The sequence below is a fragment of the Labrus mixtus genome, chromosome 11, assembly GCF_963584025.1.
Source record: "Labrus mixtus chromosome 11, fLabMix1.1, whole genome shotgun sequence".
Taxonomy (NCBI): domain Eukaryota; kingdom Metazoa; phylum Chordata; class Actinopteri; order Labriformes; family Labridae; genus Labrus; species Labrus mixtus.
The window spans coordinates 10,166,961-10,187,168 of NC_083622.1; the positions used below are offsets into that span (position 1 = coordinate 10,166,961).

At 41.9% G+C, this 20,208-nt stretch overlaps 1 protein-coding gene across 9 annotated transcripts in view; it reads left to right on the plus strand.

Moving 5' to 3' along the window:
• Window positions 1-20,208, plus strand: part of syngap1b (synaptic Ras GTPase activating protein 1b) — a 181,138-nt gene that overhangs the window by 53,838 nt on the left and 107,092 nt on the right. For all 9 annotated transcript variants that reach the window (XM_061049936.1, XM_061049940.1, XM_061049935.1 and 6 more), the window contains exon 3: window positions 15,481-15,586. In XM_061049936.1, the coding sequence (XP_060905919.1) occupies window positions 15,481-15,586 (106 nt within the window). The remainder of the gene's footprint in view (window positions 1-15,480; window positions 15,587-20,208) is intronic.

Sequence of the window (20,208 nt, forward strand, 5' to 3'; positions counted from 1 at the left end):
CTCCTTTGATTGTCTGATGTGATGGCACACTAAACAATGGAAATGGACTGCACTTTTGTGACCCCTCTTCGGTCTCAGGATTATTCAGATAACTTTAAAACGTACCCACTTACACACTGACAGCAGACGATGCAAACCCTTTGATATGAGATGTGATCTTTCTTATGGAGAGTGGAGGAGCTGGGTTTTGAACCTCTCTTCTTCCTTATTTCTGGACAACCCATACTAGCCGACCCACAGCTGCCCCAATATCCCTGATACATATCTCAAAATAATTCTAATATGCATCATCCACTGCTTGTGATATTTTATCAAATAGTAACCACATTCATTAACACATTCTTCAGTAACCACTGGATCATATTTTACTTTCAAGATATTTCATAGATTTGCAGTAGTTTAAGAAAATTTAATCTAAAAACCGGCTGATGCAGAACTTTTTTGCAAACTTCCCCTCAGGAGAAAATCTGGGTTGAGAAACAATCAATGCCTGCAATGATAAGAATAAGTATGTCATTTTTCTTGATCCCTATCTATCTCTTTTTTTTGGTTTTAAATAATCGGTGTGATCTTGATCTATGAGCATTTACTCACATTTTCCTCACTGCTGGGCCTCCCTGCAGGCTGCTCTGCCTGTTTGTGTCCTGTAGGGGGAGTGAGAGAGCCGGCGGTGATGGCAGCCTGCATGCCTGCCATCCTCTCCTCCTCGCCCCCCTCCCCACCCCACCCCCTCATCTCTCATTAATCTGAGGTGACAGAGTTTCATATACCACTGCCACGCACCAGTGCCCTGTCCCCCGAGTCATGTGTCCAGGCTGCTGCGGCTCCCCCGACTGTGCCAGTGTTACGCAAGAAACAACGGTTGGGGGGCACGAGCTTTGTTTAGCCTGCAAGTGTTGGAAAGAGATGGAAAATATCAGCATTTCAACACACTTGAAAAGTACATGATGTGGGGCTGTGGTAATTAGAAATTAACAGGATTGTTGTTGTTATCTTTGTAGAATGCTTCACTTTCCTTTGCATGTTGTTGGTCCTGTGAGCAGCTCTCAAACTGAATGTATCCACATTATTTCATTATGCCGTCTGCAAACAAGCCCCTGCGTGGCTTTAGCCTGTAGCTACTGTTGTCACAGTGCATAAAGAGGTGGCTGGTATACTTGCTCATGACCCTGGAGAACAGGTTCAGGTGGCTGCGGTGTGGGAGTCAGGGGGATTCATTATGTAATAAATGTAGGTGGGCTGTGACTCTGCACAGAAATGAAGAAAAAAAGGATGATTTATTTAAAAGTAAGATAGCTGCCCTGAACCCCTGAGGATATGTTTACTAAAAAAAAAAAAATGTTGGTATTTGAGTAGCTATTACATTAAAATACAGGCTGTCTTTTCCTAAGAAATCAAACATTTTTCGAAAAGGTCATCTTGTACATACGAGAGTTTAAATGGCTCTTATCTCAGGGCTGTAGATAGTTGTAAATCTTTTCATTCCTTCAATACCTTTGAGGCACCTGGAGAAGGAGGAAAAAAAAAACGGCCTAATTTGTCTCCTGCCAACTTAGCAGGAGCAACTGCCAGATCTGGATGACCTTAAAAAACAATCCCCTGCCATTTATCAGTTTTATTAAGAGGAATTGTTCTTGGCCCGCTCTGTCTCTGTTGGATGTGGACACTTTAAGGTGCACTTAGCATCCACAAGTACACAAAATAAACACAGCGTATGCTTTTTGTTTTTTGGTGTTTTCACACATGCACAAAACTTCAGGGTGAGCTGCATGTGTGAACGCAAACAGACACATTTTTCACTCCGACTTTATCCAGAATATTTCCTGCGAGGCCCCTAGTACATTTTCCATGTGAAGTCAAGGTGAGCTTATGTGAGAGTGCAGCAGAAAATATTCAGTCATTGACCGTCCACTCTATGCCATAGACCGTAAGCATGCGATCTCCCTATTCCCGCGTGGTCTTGTAGTTCTCATGTGATTTGTGTACAGCTGCTCATTACTACAGATAATAGTACATTTACGCCCATTGGTTCTCTGTGCGTGAAAGGTCAAACAAAAAAAATTAAAAGGTCAGCCCTATTGGCTTGTTCAAAGTGTGTGTATAAGACTGTGTGTGTTTCTGTAAAGACTGTTATTGTGTGTTTGATGAACACTGTGGCCAGTGCCTGAGGTCAGCAGGAGTAGGAACATCTGTCCATGAAAGCCCATTACTGACAGTCTGAAGGACAAATCAAGTTTTTGGCCGGCTCAAACACCTATCAGAACGCACAGGGCAGTGTGTGTGTGTGTGTGTGTGTGTGTGTGTGTGTGTGTGTGTGTGTGTGTGTGTGTGTGTGTGTGTGTGTGTGTGTGTGTGTGTGTGTGTGTGTGTGCAGGTGTGCATGTTTGAGTCCATGTTGAGGTGAATTTCATTTCTGTATTCAAGCAGGTGAATGGCCAAATTTTGGTTATTGCCTGCACGTGTTGTCGTTGCGTGTGTGTGTGTGTGTGTGTGTGTGTGTGTGTGTGTGTGTGTGTGTGTGTGTGTGTGTGTGTGTGTGTGTGTGTGTGTGTGTGTGTGTGTGACAAAGTGTGTATGAGTTTGTGTAGTTGTGTTTTAGCCAGAGTAAGGTAGCCAGCAGTGTTTGATTACCGCCCCGTTAAGAAATAATGGATTGCACAGTTTTTCGCACTTTACCCACTCGATCTCTTGCTGTCCTACACACACATACACACTCCCTCAATTTTCTTTCTTTCTCACACAAACAACTGCTTTAACTCACACACACACACACGCACTCACACACACACACACACACACCTTTACACAATGTCCCAGCATATTTCCCTGCTCCTCACAGCTGGGCCTGAGGAAGCGGTAGTGACATATGGGCGAGCCAGCCTGCAGCATCGCTCAACTCAAGCTGCCAAGCCGAACAAAAAACACCCTCCTCCCTCTTCAGATCAATGACACTCCCTTCCCTTCCCTTTCCTCCTTCTCTCTTTTTCCGTCCTCTACCACCATGTCTCCCCCCCCCCCCCCCCCTCCTCCCTAACACCACTGTCCCTCCTTCCACTCCTCTCCCTCAGTGCCAGGACTGGGTTCTGCCTCCTGCAGTGTGGCACAGTTGTTTGCGTCCGTCTAATTTTATGTTATAATTCAAAATCAGAATTGGATCGATTGCAACCCTGCCCATTACAACAGCCGTCACGGATGCTTTAATCCATCAGGCGTTCAATTTACAATTCAAATTGGATGGAATTGATTGCTGCAGCACTTGTTTCAACATGGCCAAAAACATGGCCCAGAAACAACTGCAGATAAGACTTAGACTCGCTCTTCTTCATTCATCGAACTCTTTTGTGATAAAGTGTTGTAATTTACTGTTTTTGTGCGTACCACCTCGTCTGCAGGTTATTCGGTTTTTAAAGCAGGAAACGATTCAGCTGAGTGCACGCGTCACAAAGCTGTATGTGCATGTGCTATTGATCTCATGAGTATATACTGTAGTAAGTGGTAAATGGACTTCAGCTTGTGTAGCGCTTTTCTAGTCTTCTGACTAGTCTTTTACATACAGGTCACACCTATACATTCACACACTGATGGCAGAGGCTGCTATGTAGTGAGTGCATCAGAAGTAACTAATCCATTCATACACATTCATAGGCCGCCGCCGATGCAGCGGGAACTTAACTTCCCTAAGTGTCATTCCCAACGTTACATCGGACATGTGCCTGCAGGACCTTCCGGTTGAGGGACTACCGACTCTACCGCTGATCCCCATTCGCCCCCACAGTTAAAACAGTTAAAGTGAAGACAGGCTTAATGTGCTAACAAGTCCATCTGGTCTTTTTTTCCATCCAAATTTTGTTCCAGAACAAGAAATCCTCCCTCTACATGTGGCTACAGTTTTACAATCTCAATGTCAAACTTTCATTTAGCAGACACTTTTGTCCAAAGCAATTTACACGACGAGCGAGGGTCTAGAGAGGAGGAAACAGAAGTGCAAACAAACAGCTTCAAGTCAGATCAGACACAGATACTTGCGGTAGAATTTCTGTACCTATGTTTTAAGATTTAAGTGTACAAACATCATTATGTTTTTTCACTGTTCTCTAATGTCAGTCAGACCTGATAGAGTTCAGCTGTGACTAGAAACCAAGGACAGCTTAGTGTGTCAAGGGTCTTCCCCTTTATATCTGCATGTTTGGTAGACTTAGTGTCTGTTCCAAATTATACTACACCGATTAGTTTAGGTCAGTGTGACTCTGACGTCAATAATGTATTTTCTATATATGCAAAGCCTGTCGAAGAGTTTGGGAGAATTGGCATAGCATGGGACACAGCATCAGACGTGTGCTTGCTACTCCATCTCTGCTCCGGAGTATTCTTGTATGTAAAAGCCATCTGAGTCAACTGAGTCTTATTGTGTGAAGTCAAGTCTTAATAATTTCATCAACAATCCCGACAGGAAGTGCACAGAGGCAATGCACAAGGTTTATGGAATATTTTTTCCCTTTATAATCAACAAAACATGAACAGCTTCCACATCAATATCTATCAACTGGAATGTCCTAAATCGTCCTAAAATAACATCCTGAAAATCATTATCGTCGCTATATCACCAGCAACATAATCACTTGCATCAATATCATTAAGTGTGCAGGTGTTAATTAAAGAGTTGGGTCTTTAGCTTTTTCTTAAAGGTGTAAAGGGGACTCTGCAGATCGGATGGAGTTTGGTAACTCATTCCTCCGCAAGGGGGACTTCAGAGGAGAAGGAGACTTAGGGCCCTGTTGTGAAGGTTGGACCAGGCATCCATCATTGGCAGAGTGTAGTGGGCGAGAGGGAGTGAAGACCTCGATGAGGGAGGTCACGTCAGCAGGAGGTGTTTTAACAGAAAAGTCCTCAAACATTGGGTCAAAACTTGTCCAAGGTTGATTCCCAATGGGGGACTGGGCATACTTAACCATTTGTTGCATGAGCACTATATATATATATGTATATATATATGTATATAGCCAACTTTAGTCAATTTTAAACCAAGGGATTCTAGTAGTCATGCCATCCTCAGACACCCACAAAAAATCAGAACTTAGTGGGCTATAGGATTCATGCTTTTACCTCATTACCTTCTACTCCTGCACTACTCTAGGATTAAAATGTTACATTGATAAGACCTCTGTACATGCCTCTGTATTTAAAAATACAAATACATTTGAAGCCTTCTCCGACCTTAAGTCTGTTTGTGTTTTATTCTGTCCAGTGCAGGGTAATGGATCATGCAGCTTCTAGACGGCACCATGCCATGCCTTTTAACCAGTTTATTTTCCTTGCGATAAATCGGGCTCTAAATTAAAATGTTCCTTTAAATTTATGTGCGAGGTGCAAGTGCACCATTTGAAGTGGTGAAGAGTCTGTGTGCTATAGCCTATTGCTGCCTCTCTGTGGGTGCTGAGTGCAGGCCTGCCAGTTCCCTGTGCCCACTCATGGCAACCCCAGAGCCGCTGTTATGTCATGTTTCCAGCTGCAGACCCCCGCGACATCGGACCAATTAAATCCTTCCACACGCAGAGCAAAAATAGCTGCCAGCTGTTTTTGCCCCCTTGCTGGAGGAGGAGGTGGGATACTTCTCGGTGGGCTGATGTGTCAGGGTGGGGTCGGAATGCATTCTGGGTATTTTTTTTTTTGCGAGTTAAATTGTCAGTGATGAATTTCACCTGGCAGGGCAGCAGGAGGGGAGCGAGTGAGTGGGCTTGTTTCTGTTCAAGTGGATGTGAGTTAGGAAAATTACCATATTTAGCGCCTTGTATTTGGGTGGCATTGACATCTTAATGGCTTCTCAAGAATGTCATTTTTGAAGTCTTGTGGATTTCAGAAAATTCTAGCTTTTAATGTGCAGCTCATGTCATAAAATACATGCTTGCACCTTCTTATTTTGATTCTGGTATGTTAAGAGAAAAAAGAGGATGTATTTGGAAAAGAGCAGAACCTGTTCCTCCGCGTTCCAAGGATGTATTTTGTATCCATCTCACAACATGTACTGTAGGTAGAAGATGCCGATTTGTCTCCTCTGGAATCCATGGCAACAGCTGAAAATGTGGACAGAGAGAGAGAAGCATCACTTTAACCCTGCTGAAAATCACTACTATTCCTTCAATAACGGCAAAACCATTCAGCGAGATCACCTGTGGTCTGAGTTTGCTACTCCTCCATACTCGCCTCCTGAATCCTTTTTCCCGGAGTCAGAGCTGGCATCGCACTCAGCCAGGCGTTATGAAACCACTTTACTTATCTCGTATGTATATTTAGAAACACTGTAAACCAACATGGTCGCAGTAAAGCTGCAGTCTGTTACACCGGCTTTAAAACGCGTTCCTGATCAATGAAGAGTTCATAGAAAGTGAGGGTAATTCAGGTTTACTGTTATTCATCGGCACTAAGGCATATTCAATTAGATGAACAGAGTGCTCGGCCACTCTGCGCGGCTGTTCCCAACGTTAATCTGGCAGAGGGAATTAAAAGAGGGTTAGAGAAAAAGCTGTGTGGACTGACAAGACGTGTATTTAAAATGAAGCAAGACGCACTAAGAAGGCTGGAATAAAGATTGCAGCTGTGTGTCTAATAATTTCACTCCGGTATGAGGGATATTCTAATTAGGCAATGTGGTGATTTAAATACTGTTAGAACATGTACGTTTTATTCACCCTTTATATCATCATTGCTTCCACTCTTGTATCTGCTGGTGTCTTAATCCTTTCTAAGAAATACTGCAAATCCTTGAACAGGGAGGTTTGGCAATATACATTTTTATGTGACATTTTTTATTTCCTATTATTATTAACTTCTTTCTGTAGAAGAAAGGAAACAGACATTCCAGTTATTGGATCCATAAACAGTTTCTCAACAGATATTTCTTGAAAAGCATTCACGGTAGTCTGTATAAAGTTAAAGTTCTCTTAAAGGGGAAAAAATATATTAAATATAGAAGGTTATAAGAGTTAACAACCATTGTCAAAGAAATGTTCACAACATCAAAAACCTTTTATCACAACACAAAGTCACAAAAGTATGCTTTCGAAACATGGCAGCCCTTTAAAAAAAAAAGTAAAATAACTGGTATGAATGGGCTAAGCTCCACCTTTCTTATACAATAAAAATGAGAAATGTATTCTCCAACTAACTTACACAACAGATTGTTTTAAGTTTTGATGGAGCCTAGAGTAGCAACCAAACCTCATAGTAACAAGAAAACACATGCAATGTCTCTTAATGGGCTTATTTATTAAATAGCCTCAACACTGTGTCAAGCTCCTCCATTCACTTCAGTAGGCTAAATGAGTGACAGGTTTAAGGGCCCTTTGATTTGCTGATCTTTTGGGGTAAATTAATTCAACCTACAGGACACCAACTTCTGAACACAACACAACTGTAGGGTTACAGACTGCAGAGATGCCAAGACACTATAACATCCCTGAACAGACGTGATCTATTTTATTTAACATTGTTAACTAGAAACGGTCACCTCTTTAGTTAGAATTGCTGCAAACGCCAATTCTGTTAGCCCACTTATTGCAATAATATTCCATTATGTGTTGGCATCAAGCTGATGAACTAAGATGAACATCCCGGACCGGTCCATCTGTGACAAATTTCTGCCCCCTATGGATAATAACCAGCTGCCTGTACAAAATACAGTATCAACATACATGTTTTGTTTGACTGATATGGACTCTACAGAAGTAATAATACAGTTAGTTATTTGACTGACAGGTGGATGAGTTGTAGCTGTTTGCCACCTTTTTGCTTGTTAATAGATTCGTCGAAAGTTAGGCTGAGATAGCATTTCCAAATAGTCAACGGCCATTGTTGGGCTTCATAACGCCACATCAGAAACCAATAGGTGACATCATCACAGAGACCAAATCCACATTCTATACAGTGTATGCTTCACAACGGATTTTTACCTTTTTCCACTTTTGTTGCTGCTCTTGGCTTGCCAACGTGATTCTTGGTGGGATGCTGTGTAAGCGGTAACGTACCATGAGTCCCATCGTGAATAAAAGTTTGGGCCCAATGCATATGGTGACCTGAATATGACACATAAAAATGTAGATTTGCTAAATCCTTTAGATTTCTTTACAAAAATGTGAGGAGTTCAACTTCAAGGCCATCCATCCAGAAGTAGATATTATTTCAGGTTGGCAGTAAAGGAGAAAAAGATAGAAAAATGTCTGATAAATGGCTCAACCTCCTATTATGTAATTGCCCCAACAAAAGAGAAAGTCAGTACATTATCATACACACTGTGTGCATACTTTCACCGGACTCATAAAGAATGGATGCAGCTTAATATATTTTTCATCACAGAGGTTGTACTGTAATCTCATCACAAGCAATATTGTGGTACCAAAATAGCATCGTATTACAATGCAGTTTTTTTTTTTTTTTTTTTTTGCACTTTGGTTGCATGAGCAGTAAATTAGAGAGTAATCAGATAGGCGGTTGATTTACGATGCTTGTCCCTGATTAAGCTGGATATAGAGACTCATAAAAACAAGATCCTGATACATGATGTGAAGCATCTTCTGCAAGGCTGCTTCTGACTAGATTATTGTAGTAGAGATGTGCATTTATGTGTGTATGAGTGTGTGTGTGTGTCAGAGCTGTAGCTTGGTAGAGGAGAATGTAAGTTGCTTGAAGACGAGCATTAAATTTTCATGTGGCCTCTCTTTGATGGACACACATCTGCACTCATAAAATAGTAGTAAGATTCAGGCAACACAAACACACACTCAAAAATAAACCTCACACACACACTCCATTATTTTTCTTCTTAACAGAGCTCCTTTGGAGTGAGTGGCACTCCGTTGTCTTGTGGGACATATGGCTCAGTGTGACCGGCCGATGTCCTTCACTGTTGTTGGCATTGGCCCAAAGCCCCCCAGGCTGCACGATCCTGCGCTGCTCTGCAGTTAGTCCCACCTCCTGACACCGTCTCTCTGTGTTCACACCAGCTCTTTTATGTCCCGATGTTGGATTTCTGTGAGACGCTACTCTCAATAGGACACATTCAAAGGCACAGCAGTATTGTATCAGAGCACAAAGAAGGCTGCATCATTCCGACATACTCTGTGACTTTTTAACAGTAAGGATACACAGAGGACAGCGACTTGAGTTCCCTTTCAAAGGACTACACCTGTATCCATTTTTTGTCGCCCTGAATCCATTAGTCAGCATTTGCTAAAGCTGCATAAATGGATTTCTGGCCACTTGGGTGCAGATGAACACCACAACAAGCCGAAGAACAAATCCGACACGTAAACACTCTGCGGCCACTTTATCAGGTCCATCCATTAGCTGAACAGCTTGTCCTGAGAGGCTTACAGGACACTGGAGCCATTCCAAGCGGACATTGGGAGAGACGCAGGGTACTCCCTGGACAGGCCGCCAGTCAATCACAGGGAAGACACAAAGATGTAGACAACCATTTACACCTTCACGCCAATTTAAGGATGCCAATCAACCTCATGTTTTTTAACCTAAGAAGTGAGCTAGAGAACCTGTACTTGTTTTTAACCACAATGTCAGAGGCATTCATTAAACTATTTGTTCATTATGTCTATTTGTTACTATTTGTTCATCATGTCATGGAGAGCATTTCCACTGTTATGCAGATGACATCCAGCTTTACATCTCCACCAATTCAATCACCACTGAAACCCGCTCTACCCTGACAAACTGCCTCAATGAAATAAAAACATGGATGCACACCAACTTCCTCTCTCTCAACTATTCAAAATCGGACATAATAATCATCGGCACACATCACCCCTGTCCTGCAAAATCTCCACTGGCTCCCTGTCCCTTACCGTATCCAATTCACAATCCTTCTCCTCACACATAAAGCCCTTAACCACCAGGCCCCCTCCTACCTCAGGGCTCTCCTTCACCCTCATACTCCTGCACGCAGCCTCCGTTCTTCAAAAGCCAACCTCCTATCTCCCCCTCTTAGAACCAAGCACCGAACCTGGGGGGACAGTGTCTTCTCCATAGCTCCCCCCTCTCTATTCTGGGAGCTCACTCCCTACACACATTCAACACTGCACCGACCCTCCTACTTTCAAATCACTTATCAGAACTCACCTCTTTAAACGAGCTTTTAATGTATGATTGTGATGTATTTTCTGTTTTCTGTAGTTTACCTTTATTGTAGTTATCTTTATGATTTGTGTGTAATTGTTGCAATGTCTGTTAGTCTGTCCTGACTGTGCTGTTCTTTCTGTTTTTAACTATTGTACAGTGTCTTTGAGTTTTTGAAAAGCGCTTATAAATAAAATGTATTATTATTATTATTATTATTAAGATTGCAATGTGCAGAGACGTTAACTCCATGTATCCATCGAATCTATCAAGTTTTTGCAAACACAAGGCTCCCCAGACATCCCATTCTCAGACGTATACCAGCTTTTTTTGGGGGTATCCCAAGACATTTGAAAACCAGATCTCTCCAGTGTGTTCTGAGTCTACCCTAAGGTTTTCTGATAGTTTATAAAACTCCAAAAGGAAGGAACCCTGGAAGGATCCTACTCAGATACCTGCACCACATCAGCATGCACTTACCAGAATTCTGAACTTCTTACTCCCTCTCTGAAGCTGACCTCTGCCACCCTGCAGAAGAAGCTCATTTTGGATGCCCGTATCTGCAAATCAAATCCTTTTGCTCACTTCCCAAAGGCTAATGACTAGATGTAATGTCTTAAAGTAGATGAACTAGTAGATCAAAAGCTTTTGTCCTTCGACTCAGCTCCCTCTTCACTCCAAGGGGTTGGTGTAAGTCTGCATATCTGCTGACACTGCACCAGTCAGTCGTTCTCACAATCCATGCGCTAATGCTGACCCTATTTCAAAGTCAAGTCTTCAACCCCAAATGAGCAATCGCCCTATTTGAAAAACCTTACTCTCAGAGGTGGAGTTGTTGCCCCTCATGTTGACTTTTCAGACTATAAACGGCCCCATTGCTTGCTAGATGCTATAGTTTAACTACTATGCTAACAGAACCACATCTTCAGCAAAAAGTTTAACGGAAACCGACACATTCCTTCTTAAAACTACACTTCAAGATCCTGTTGTTATGTGGTTGGTGTAGGTGAAGATGCTAGCAGCATGTAGCAGTTAGCAGAAGCCAGAATAACTGGGTAGCTCAGAGAGTTGACAGACAAAACAGCGGGGGGATTTCCGCACGGCAAATTCATTTAACAGTACATACAACGCCTGGTCTCCAACGCGATATTTTCATTAATCATACATAAGCAGTGGAACATAACCGTAACCTACACGAACTCGTCAATGAGTTTAACAACCCTTGTGCAACACAAGACCATATCAAGGAGCAGGCCCCATCATGGTGGTTATGATACAGCTGTAATACTTCACTTTAGACTTTCACACTGTCAATGACATTTACTAAAAGAGTTGATGACAAAAGAAGAATCCTGGTAGTGAAACACCCAATGGGTTGACCAAATGGGTGGAGGGTTTTAGAATCTTGTTTTAATTTGATGCAGTCAAGGACACCAACACTGACTACACAGCAAAAAGACCAGTGTTGAATTAACTCCCACAGAGTTGACTTCAACCCTTTTTCAGGGTTTATATAGCGCCACACTTTCTAGCGTCAAATCAACACTTTTGAAATAGTTAAACATTTAACACTGAGAGAGTTCCCTTTTCAACTCGCTAAACAGAGTTAAAATAACACTTAGGGATTAGACAAGTAACTCTGCTAAGACACTTTTTTTTTACTACCTGGCTAGTGTTAGTTTAACTCCATTAAGTGTCAGACTATCTACACTACAAAGTGTTAAAATTAGAGAAAGAATGATTTTCAATAAAAAAAAGTTATTAGTTATTTTCAAACAGTGACATTTTATTTTCTCTGTAAATCAATACATTGTGAATGAAGGTACAATATACAACTTCCACATAAATGTGTAAAAATTCACTAACGCTGCATCATAAAACATGTTAAACACGAAATGTGCTTTGAAAAGTTCATCAAATGCCCAGAGGGAGCGGTTTGCCCAACATGGGATGAGATGCTTATCCATGGTGAAGTAGAAGCTGTCAATCTTGCTCTTCTGACGTCCAACAGGGAGGAGGTATGGATACCGACTCTGCTGGCTGCGGAGATGCTCCTCCAGACTGCAGCATGACTGGGGAAAAATAAATTATACACAAGGATAATGTTAATAAAGTTCCCTTACAAAATTAAAATCAAAATTAAAATAATGAATTAATAAATGCATTAATTTACTCACCTTTTTCATGAAATTGCATGTAGTCAAACTCCTCCAACTTCACATACTTCTGTAGTTGTTTGTATTTTACTGGAACCAGCATATTCTCTGAAATAAAAGTTTGAACAAGTTAATTAACACAAAAGGAGGAAATAAAAAGGATAATGCTGGTGATGCTCACAGGGCAACTATATGAAACGTGCCTGCATGCTGGGACAGTGTGGTTAAAAAAAAACAGAGAAATATTAGCTTCAACCTCAAAATGTAAACCTAAAAAAGCATATTTTCATTGCTACCAGCTTTAAAAGTGCCTTATTTATTTTCATTTATAACGTTTAAATGATTTTAAGGGCTAGCTAACTGCACGAGGCAGCTTGCTAACATTAGCTTATCACTGTGTTTGCCATTCAGTTAATCAACACACAAGTCCTTTTAAAGTAGATAATCTCCACAGATATAGTATTTTACAGCTGTTCAGAGAATCACATTACTTTTTTACATGATAGCATTTATTTTACTTACCGAGTAGAACTGCAGAGGAGGAACATTTCTCTGTGTCGCCAACTGACAAAGTGAACTGAGCGGGAAACCTGGGGGCGGAGCTTGGATTAATTAACTCTCTGCAGAGTTGGACGACAGTTGACCAACACTAATGGATTAACACTGTAAAACAACTCCAACACTAAACACCATTTCAATCATCACACATTGGGAGTTGAAATCAACTCTGAAATGTTTAACCCTGAAATTTCAACTCTCCAATTTTTGCTGTGTACCATAAAATCTGGTGTATGAGACACACTTTAAATACCCTTTTTTTTTTCATCTAAGAAGACTGGGTCGTATATACCGTTCAGTGAATATACCAGTATAAAATGCTGAAAACGTTGCTGGGGAGAGGGAAGTCTGGGTTGACTTACTACGCCTGCTGCCACTGCGACCCGACTGGATCAGATAAGCGGTAAAAATGGATGGATGGATGGATGGAAAATGCTGTCACGCTAGCCGCCATGCGCACGTGTGCTAACCACTGCGCTACCGGCACCCCGATTAACTATATGTTTTTAACCATAAACTAATAAGCTTTGTCTGGTGCAGTATGTGGTAGAGGGGTTGTACTGGATTGCATCAGTGCATCTTATGAAATGGCCAAGGATTGCGTTTTTTCTTTAACTGTATTAACTAATTGTTTGCTATTTACACATCAAACAGACTCAGAGCAACATTCATATGGACAACAAATTGCTGCCAAAAAATCTGTTCGAAGGAAAATGGTTAAAAATCCTCAAACACTCATATGCTCAGTTAATTTAGTAAGCATATCTAAAATGAATGCAGTGTTATACAACAGCTTTCATCACAGTGTGCTATTTTGAAAGAAAACTCATCTTACATTTCTGAGTCACTTTATATTTCTGTGAGATTTTGTTGCCGTTCTGGGGCCCAGTTGCCGACAAAGTACCATCTTTGGTGTTCAGTGGAGATTTATGGTCCTGTACTTTGGAGTGTACGCTGTATTTTCAGAGTGTTGCTGTGATGTTTCAAAAGCACGAGCCAGTGTTGCTGATTAGTGTGGCACATTCTCCCATTTTCTCTCCCTCAAGTCTCACTTTTATGAATTCAGGGATTGTGGGGCCAAATGTGGCCGAGCTGTGAAATGTGGTTTATTTTTTTCTGTATAGATTTTTTATTTTCTGTGTCTCCAGATCAGATGTAATGTATCATACAGTGAACCGCTGTTGAGGAGGACATCTTAAAATTGTGTGTCTGACATTATTTATTTTTCTTTTATTCAATAATCTGCAAAGACTTAAAGGGATATGATGTAAGCGGTTTCCTGGGGGTTGTATCTTACCCACAAATTACAGGAGAACTATTATACTGATCTACAATATTTTAAAGATATCTTTGGGCCATTTTTGCCTTTATTGGATAGGACAGCTGAAGAGAAACAGGAAGCGTTGGGAGTAGGGAGTGGGCGATGGCGTGCAGCAAAGGGCTGAGGTCGGATTCGAACCCTCAGCCACTGCAACGAGGACTACAGCCTCTGTACATGGAGCGCACAACATAACCTCGAGGCTATCCATGTGCCCACGATCTGCATTTTAAAACATACTTGTTAAGATGTTGGATGTCCTTTCTAAACCTGGGCTAAGTTCCAGATCATGAGGTTTACGTCTGTCGGTGTATTCCGCAGACCAATCTTACAGCTTCTCTGAATAGCTTGTTTCAACAGTTTCAATACAAAACATGAAATATGCTGCACAGAGAGTCTATAGATTTTGTCCCTTGTCTGGCTTTTGGGTAAATAGTGTCCGACAAGACTGGTCAGAGCTGACGTCAGGTTCTGTCATCTTCTTACACTGGTACAGTACCTCAACTTCTGCACAGGAGACGAGGCAACGTTTAAGGACGCGCCCAGCACAGGAAGCTTTCAGAGACTGCGGTCATTAAGGGAGGGGGGCCTTAAAGAGACAGCAGCTGAAATGATCCGTTTTAGACAGAGGGTAAATGGGGCTGAGGTCAGAGTTGTCATGGATGCCAGTTTAAGATAACTTAGCCGCCTACTTGGAGGACTATGGCTTCCGTACATGGGGCACAACCTAACTGCTAGGCCATCTGCCCCCACTTTCTTCTGATTGGCCAGCTCTCTGGAGGGCAGGACACTGCAGGGCTGCCAGGGGAGGGCTGCTCTCCAGTGCTGGGAGAAGAGACCTTAAGACATTTCAATGGTCTACATACATATACATGTATATATCGGGGAACTGTTGCATGATTTGCAGATCAGGCCGCTTAGCCCCCTCTGCAGACTCTGCATATGTTTACCTCATGATCTGAAACGTAACACACGGTTCGTAACGACATCCAACCAACATTGTATCATAAAATGCGAGTTTTAAAATGGGGTTCAGCATAATGGGTCAACTTTAATCTAAAGAAATTACCTCCTGGCAAACAGATGCTGAAATACATTTTGCCACAGCTTCTCTCCACACCTATTAGTCGAACAGTTTGCAGTCATAAAGCAAAATGGGAACACAGTGGTTCTTCAATTTTATCAAAAACAAGGAGAAGAGTGTGAACCTCTTGTGTTTTCATTTTCTGTACAGAACAGGATGCGGTACTTCAGGAGGGTCTTTTCATGTACTGACCTTGTGCTCTCTCTCACTCTCTCTCGCTCTCTCTCTCTCTCTGTTTGCAGGTACACCCTTTGCTGATGCGCGAGCGGCGCTCAGAGTCCCAAAGGAACAAGCTGCTGCGGCGGACAGTCAGCGTTCCTGTTGAGGGACGGCACCATCCTGAGATGGGTGAGCAGAAACACATTTAAGACTTACTGACTGAGGTCGTAGTTGAGATCCAACAAACTTTTATATTCTTTGTCTCACTTTTTAAAGAAGAAATCAAACAGTATCAAACCCAAGGACGCAGGTTCCTTGTTTTATGATGGGTTTCACTTTCACTCAACTTCTCCTTTTTGGTTCTTTTTGACTTTTGAATTAAAGCATCATTGTCTGCACTACTTTAGGTTTACTTTGTAAAATAATGGGATAGTTGCATAGCAACGACAGTGATGTAAAGCTCTTTGCATCCTTTGAGCCATTACTCTCTCTGTTACTAACAAAGCTCCCAGCCGCAGTCTGCATCTCAGCAAAGATAAAAGCGTCCCATCTGATCACAGCTTTAGGCAGCTGTTAGCTTTCTTACAGACTTTATCTAGCTAGTCTTTTGTGGGCAATTTATCTTTTAGAGTGCTTTGAAATGATATTTATTCATTGATACCTTGATAATCATACATATCTTTGAGGTTCTGTCTGCACAGACGTTTTATTTACGCAGCCGTCTTGTCTTAGTGGCTCTCCTATCTGCTTTTATATTTCTTTTCCGTCCTCTCAAACTCTCCTCTGACTGTGAAGCTGACCATCAGATAGCTTTCTTCCGCTGTTTGTTTTGCCTGACTCAGTCTCTCTGGGGCTCTCTACAAATGTCCCGCTCAGTTTCTTCCTCTTCTGTCACCCTGCACCTCTTCGTCTCACTCAGCTATTTTAAGGGCCTCCCTCGCGACATTTTCTGTCTATGAATCTGCCATCGCTGCCACCTCAACAGTTGTGCTGATTCATCTGGATAAATGTTTCCCTCACTTTCCTTATGAGGGGCTTTCTGACCACAAAGCGGTCAAAGAACTGACACATCGGTTGACGGGGTCCCCGCCAAGTTTTGACATCTGCTGACAGAGCAATGCCACTTCACATCGCCCATTCTGAACACATTCACATATGTTAGCATGCTGCTACGGGCCTAAATGCACTGACACCATGAATGGTGACGACGCCCAAACAGCCAAAAGTGAAGAATGGGCGCCGAGCAATTAGTAATTATCAGATCAACAAAAAAAGCAAATAGAGGTTGTCATGAGTTCACATTTAGAGATGGAGTCTACTGGGAGACACATGACCTGTTTAATGAAATCCATGACATCTAACACTTCTCCGATGAAGGTTTAATGAGGATACTAATTCACTGTGAATAAGAGATTAGTGTCCGCCAAGATTGTTTAATGATTCATTATATCAAAATACATTACCTCATCTATTTATTCTGAACTGGAACGATGAGATGTTTGGACTTATCTTAAACATTTTGGGTTTTGTTAACTAACAGCATTTTTAGTGCTGCTAGCATCCACAGCATCAATTTCAGAGCGCTTCTCCCCGCCGCTTACTGTTGTTAGGGTAAGAAAGTTGTGTCTTGGCGCCGTCGCTTGCCTGGTAGTCACTGTTAAGTCTGTTTTAAATTGCGCTGCATGCATTTGCTTTTATTCAGAGAATGTTTTCAAGAAAATATAAAAACAATGGAAAGGAATCATGTCCTGGCATTAGCAGCACCTCTACTGTAGACCTGGAAACTTCAAGTTAAGTTCTTTGAGTTGAACTTTTTTCAACTGAGAAGGCTGTGAGCGGTCTGAGTAATCATGGATGTTTTTTTCACACTTAGATAGAAAATAGGACCTGCCAGGGTAGAATCACCGGAAGTGGACACAGGCTCTTACACCCAATTCACACATACTCCGTGCGCGCCGCGGTCCGTCAGCGCCACGGTTTTGCTCCGTCGGAACGGCTCGCGCCCATTCACACTGGATCCGTTTCTGGGACGTCAGAGCAGCAGAGCGCACCCATGAGAACTACAAGATCCCGCGGGAATAAAGAGAAAAATATGCAAACAACATGTTGCTTTGTCTTTCTGAGGATGCGTTGTTGTTAATTCGGTTCCTGTTTTGACGTAATGTTGATAAAGTGATGAAAAATACGATCGCGAGTCCGTATATTGTGTTTTATTTTGAAATTGACCGGATGCTCTGTGCGCTTCCTTGTCTGACTTCCTGTCCGGGCTGTCATATTCTGTCCAGCTTGACGCGTGCCTGCAGCGTACTCCGGCGAAAATAGACTCGCTGCGTATTTGAAAAGGAGCAGAGCGTAGTGCCGTCGGTGGCACGCGCCGGAGACGGACCGCAGCGCGCCCTGTGTGAACACAATGATTGACTAGAGTGGAAGCTAAGTACAACGTAGTGTGCGGCGCTGACGGGCTGCGGCGCACACAGAGTATGCGTGAATTGGGCTTTAAGGTTGAGTCTTATAGGTGGATAGTTTTTCCCGTTGGGAGATTAATTGAGGACTGGAAATAAAGGATGATATCACCCACAAAGTTAAAAAAATAATGTTAGGCTTTGAGACAATATTCTTATCTATTGGATGAGGAGGCTGGTAGCTTAGATTAGCATAAAGGCTAGAAACTAGTAGCAACTGATAGCCTGGCTATGTTAAAAGAAATCAACATTATTTAAAATATGAGTTGCTGTGTCCTAACAAAACCAGGGGCTTGAGACCTTCTCTTTTTAAATGCTGTGATAAAATTTGCAGTGCTAAGCGAAGCTAACCTGAAGCTTTGGGTTTCATAATGACCTCACGGAGACATGTTGGTCCTGTAACCTTTGGATCTATGTATTTTCCAAATTATAGAACAATGTATTTAGACTAACACTTACTAACTGTATCTCAAAGGCTCAGCCCAGTGTGAAGCTTAACCAGAGTAAACTTGCTCTCAAACATCGTATTGATGAGCTTTGCAATCGTCCCAATCGCTCTCTTCTCATGGCTTTATGATGCGTTCCATTTGATCTTGGAAGTCGGGGGGGTTTCCAGTCCCTTAGCTCATCAGGAATTCCCACAAAAGTCGGGACTGCAACTGGGAAACTCAGAGGGACTTCAGTAGCTTAAAATCCAACATGGCTGCTGCATGCATCAACAGTAAAGTTTAAGCTATACATGATAATGTTTATTAACAACTTAGTCTTGTTTATGTGTAAATAAATCAATCACACTCATGGTATTGTCCAAGTTCTATCTGTGGACATGTTGTCAAGTTAGTTGTATAAGCCTACAAAGCAAAGGTACTCCTGGAGGCATACATGTTGCTTGCCCGACTTGTTGCCAACTCGTAACTGGAACGCCGTCAACTCGGATGTGACGTCATTCCCAGCTCCAACATCCGACTTCTGAGGAAAATGGAACGCACCATTTACGCGAGGAGGATTTGCGTCCATGACATTATGTGTTGTAAATATCACCGCCTTCTCCAAGAGTGTCTGTTTGGTAAAGCCCTGTTCAAGGTATGTCTTATTTTTTTAATTATTGTTTGAAGGGTTGAGAAAGACGGACACAAGCATATCAAGCTTCTGCTCCATTTCTTGGTCTCTGCACAAATCTTTGGTTGTCTAAAATTGAGTAGTAGTGCCTTTCTGAAAAATACATTTATAAGTAGAAAAACTGGAATGCTGTTGCAGACACTTTTCCTCACTGGGGAAAAAATAAAATATCAGTACAAGGCCTTCGCAGTAGTACGACATACTCAATGATCTTGTACAACCCCTAGTTCATAAATAACAAAATTCAATGCATTTCATTCTGGAGGGCTGTATTTTCAAATAAACCTTAGAAAAATGTCAGTGTCTGAGCTTGTACTCAGTATTAGAGGCATGTTCTGCCCACAAGTGAAGTGACTTGGCAGATACAGAGTGAACTCGAGTCCCGGGCTGATTTATGTGTCTCCCTTTATTTAAGTAATTGGATTCAGTATGCTTTTAGGATGTTCATATGCGTCTTAACTTGGCCTTCACAAGCTTGTTTTGGAGACATGTAGGAGTCTGGATCCTCTCTGAAATTGTGAATGAATTGCATCTTTTAAAAAAAAGACAAGACACGACCTTGCTATCGTCAATAGAATAAAATTGTGACAGTTCCGAGTATTCCCATGTGCCAGGAGGAGATTAAACTGCAGAAACTGCAGCTGCCAAACGCCCATCCATGTGTTTATGACAACATTAATACATCAAGCTTGATTCACTTTTCATAAACGGGGTAAAGACGGCATTTTTCACAAGATACTGATGAATGTCGACATCTTACTAAAACCCCAGCTGGATACCTGATGTAGTGACACAGTCAGATGGAAGATATCTGCGATTAGTCAAACACATAATGCCTCACTACGTTTTTTTTTTTTACGCCTCTTACGCTGTCAAAACACATCAAGCCTTGCACACACATCCATTTTCCCTTTTAGTCCACTTCTGTGTACCTTTAATGTTCCAGAAATCATTTTAAAGTTGAGGGGGTAATTAACGTATAATGAAGACATTAATTTGGCTCGATAATTACAGTGCAGCATAAGCATTTTATGCAAATATGCGGCTTAATTAACATTTCATGATTGTGTCAGGGGGAAATGGCTTTCCTTCACTCGACAAAAAACTTTCTTTTCTTTATGTTTATTTAATGTTTGGTCCCAGTACGTTGTTCCTTTTTAAAAGGATTGCATAAAAACGTACAACATTATTGTACTTAATACTAGTGTTGTAGTCAAGACCACAGTAACC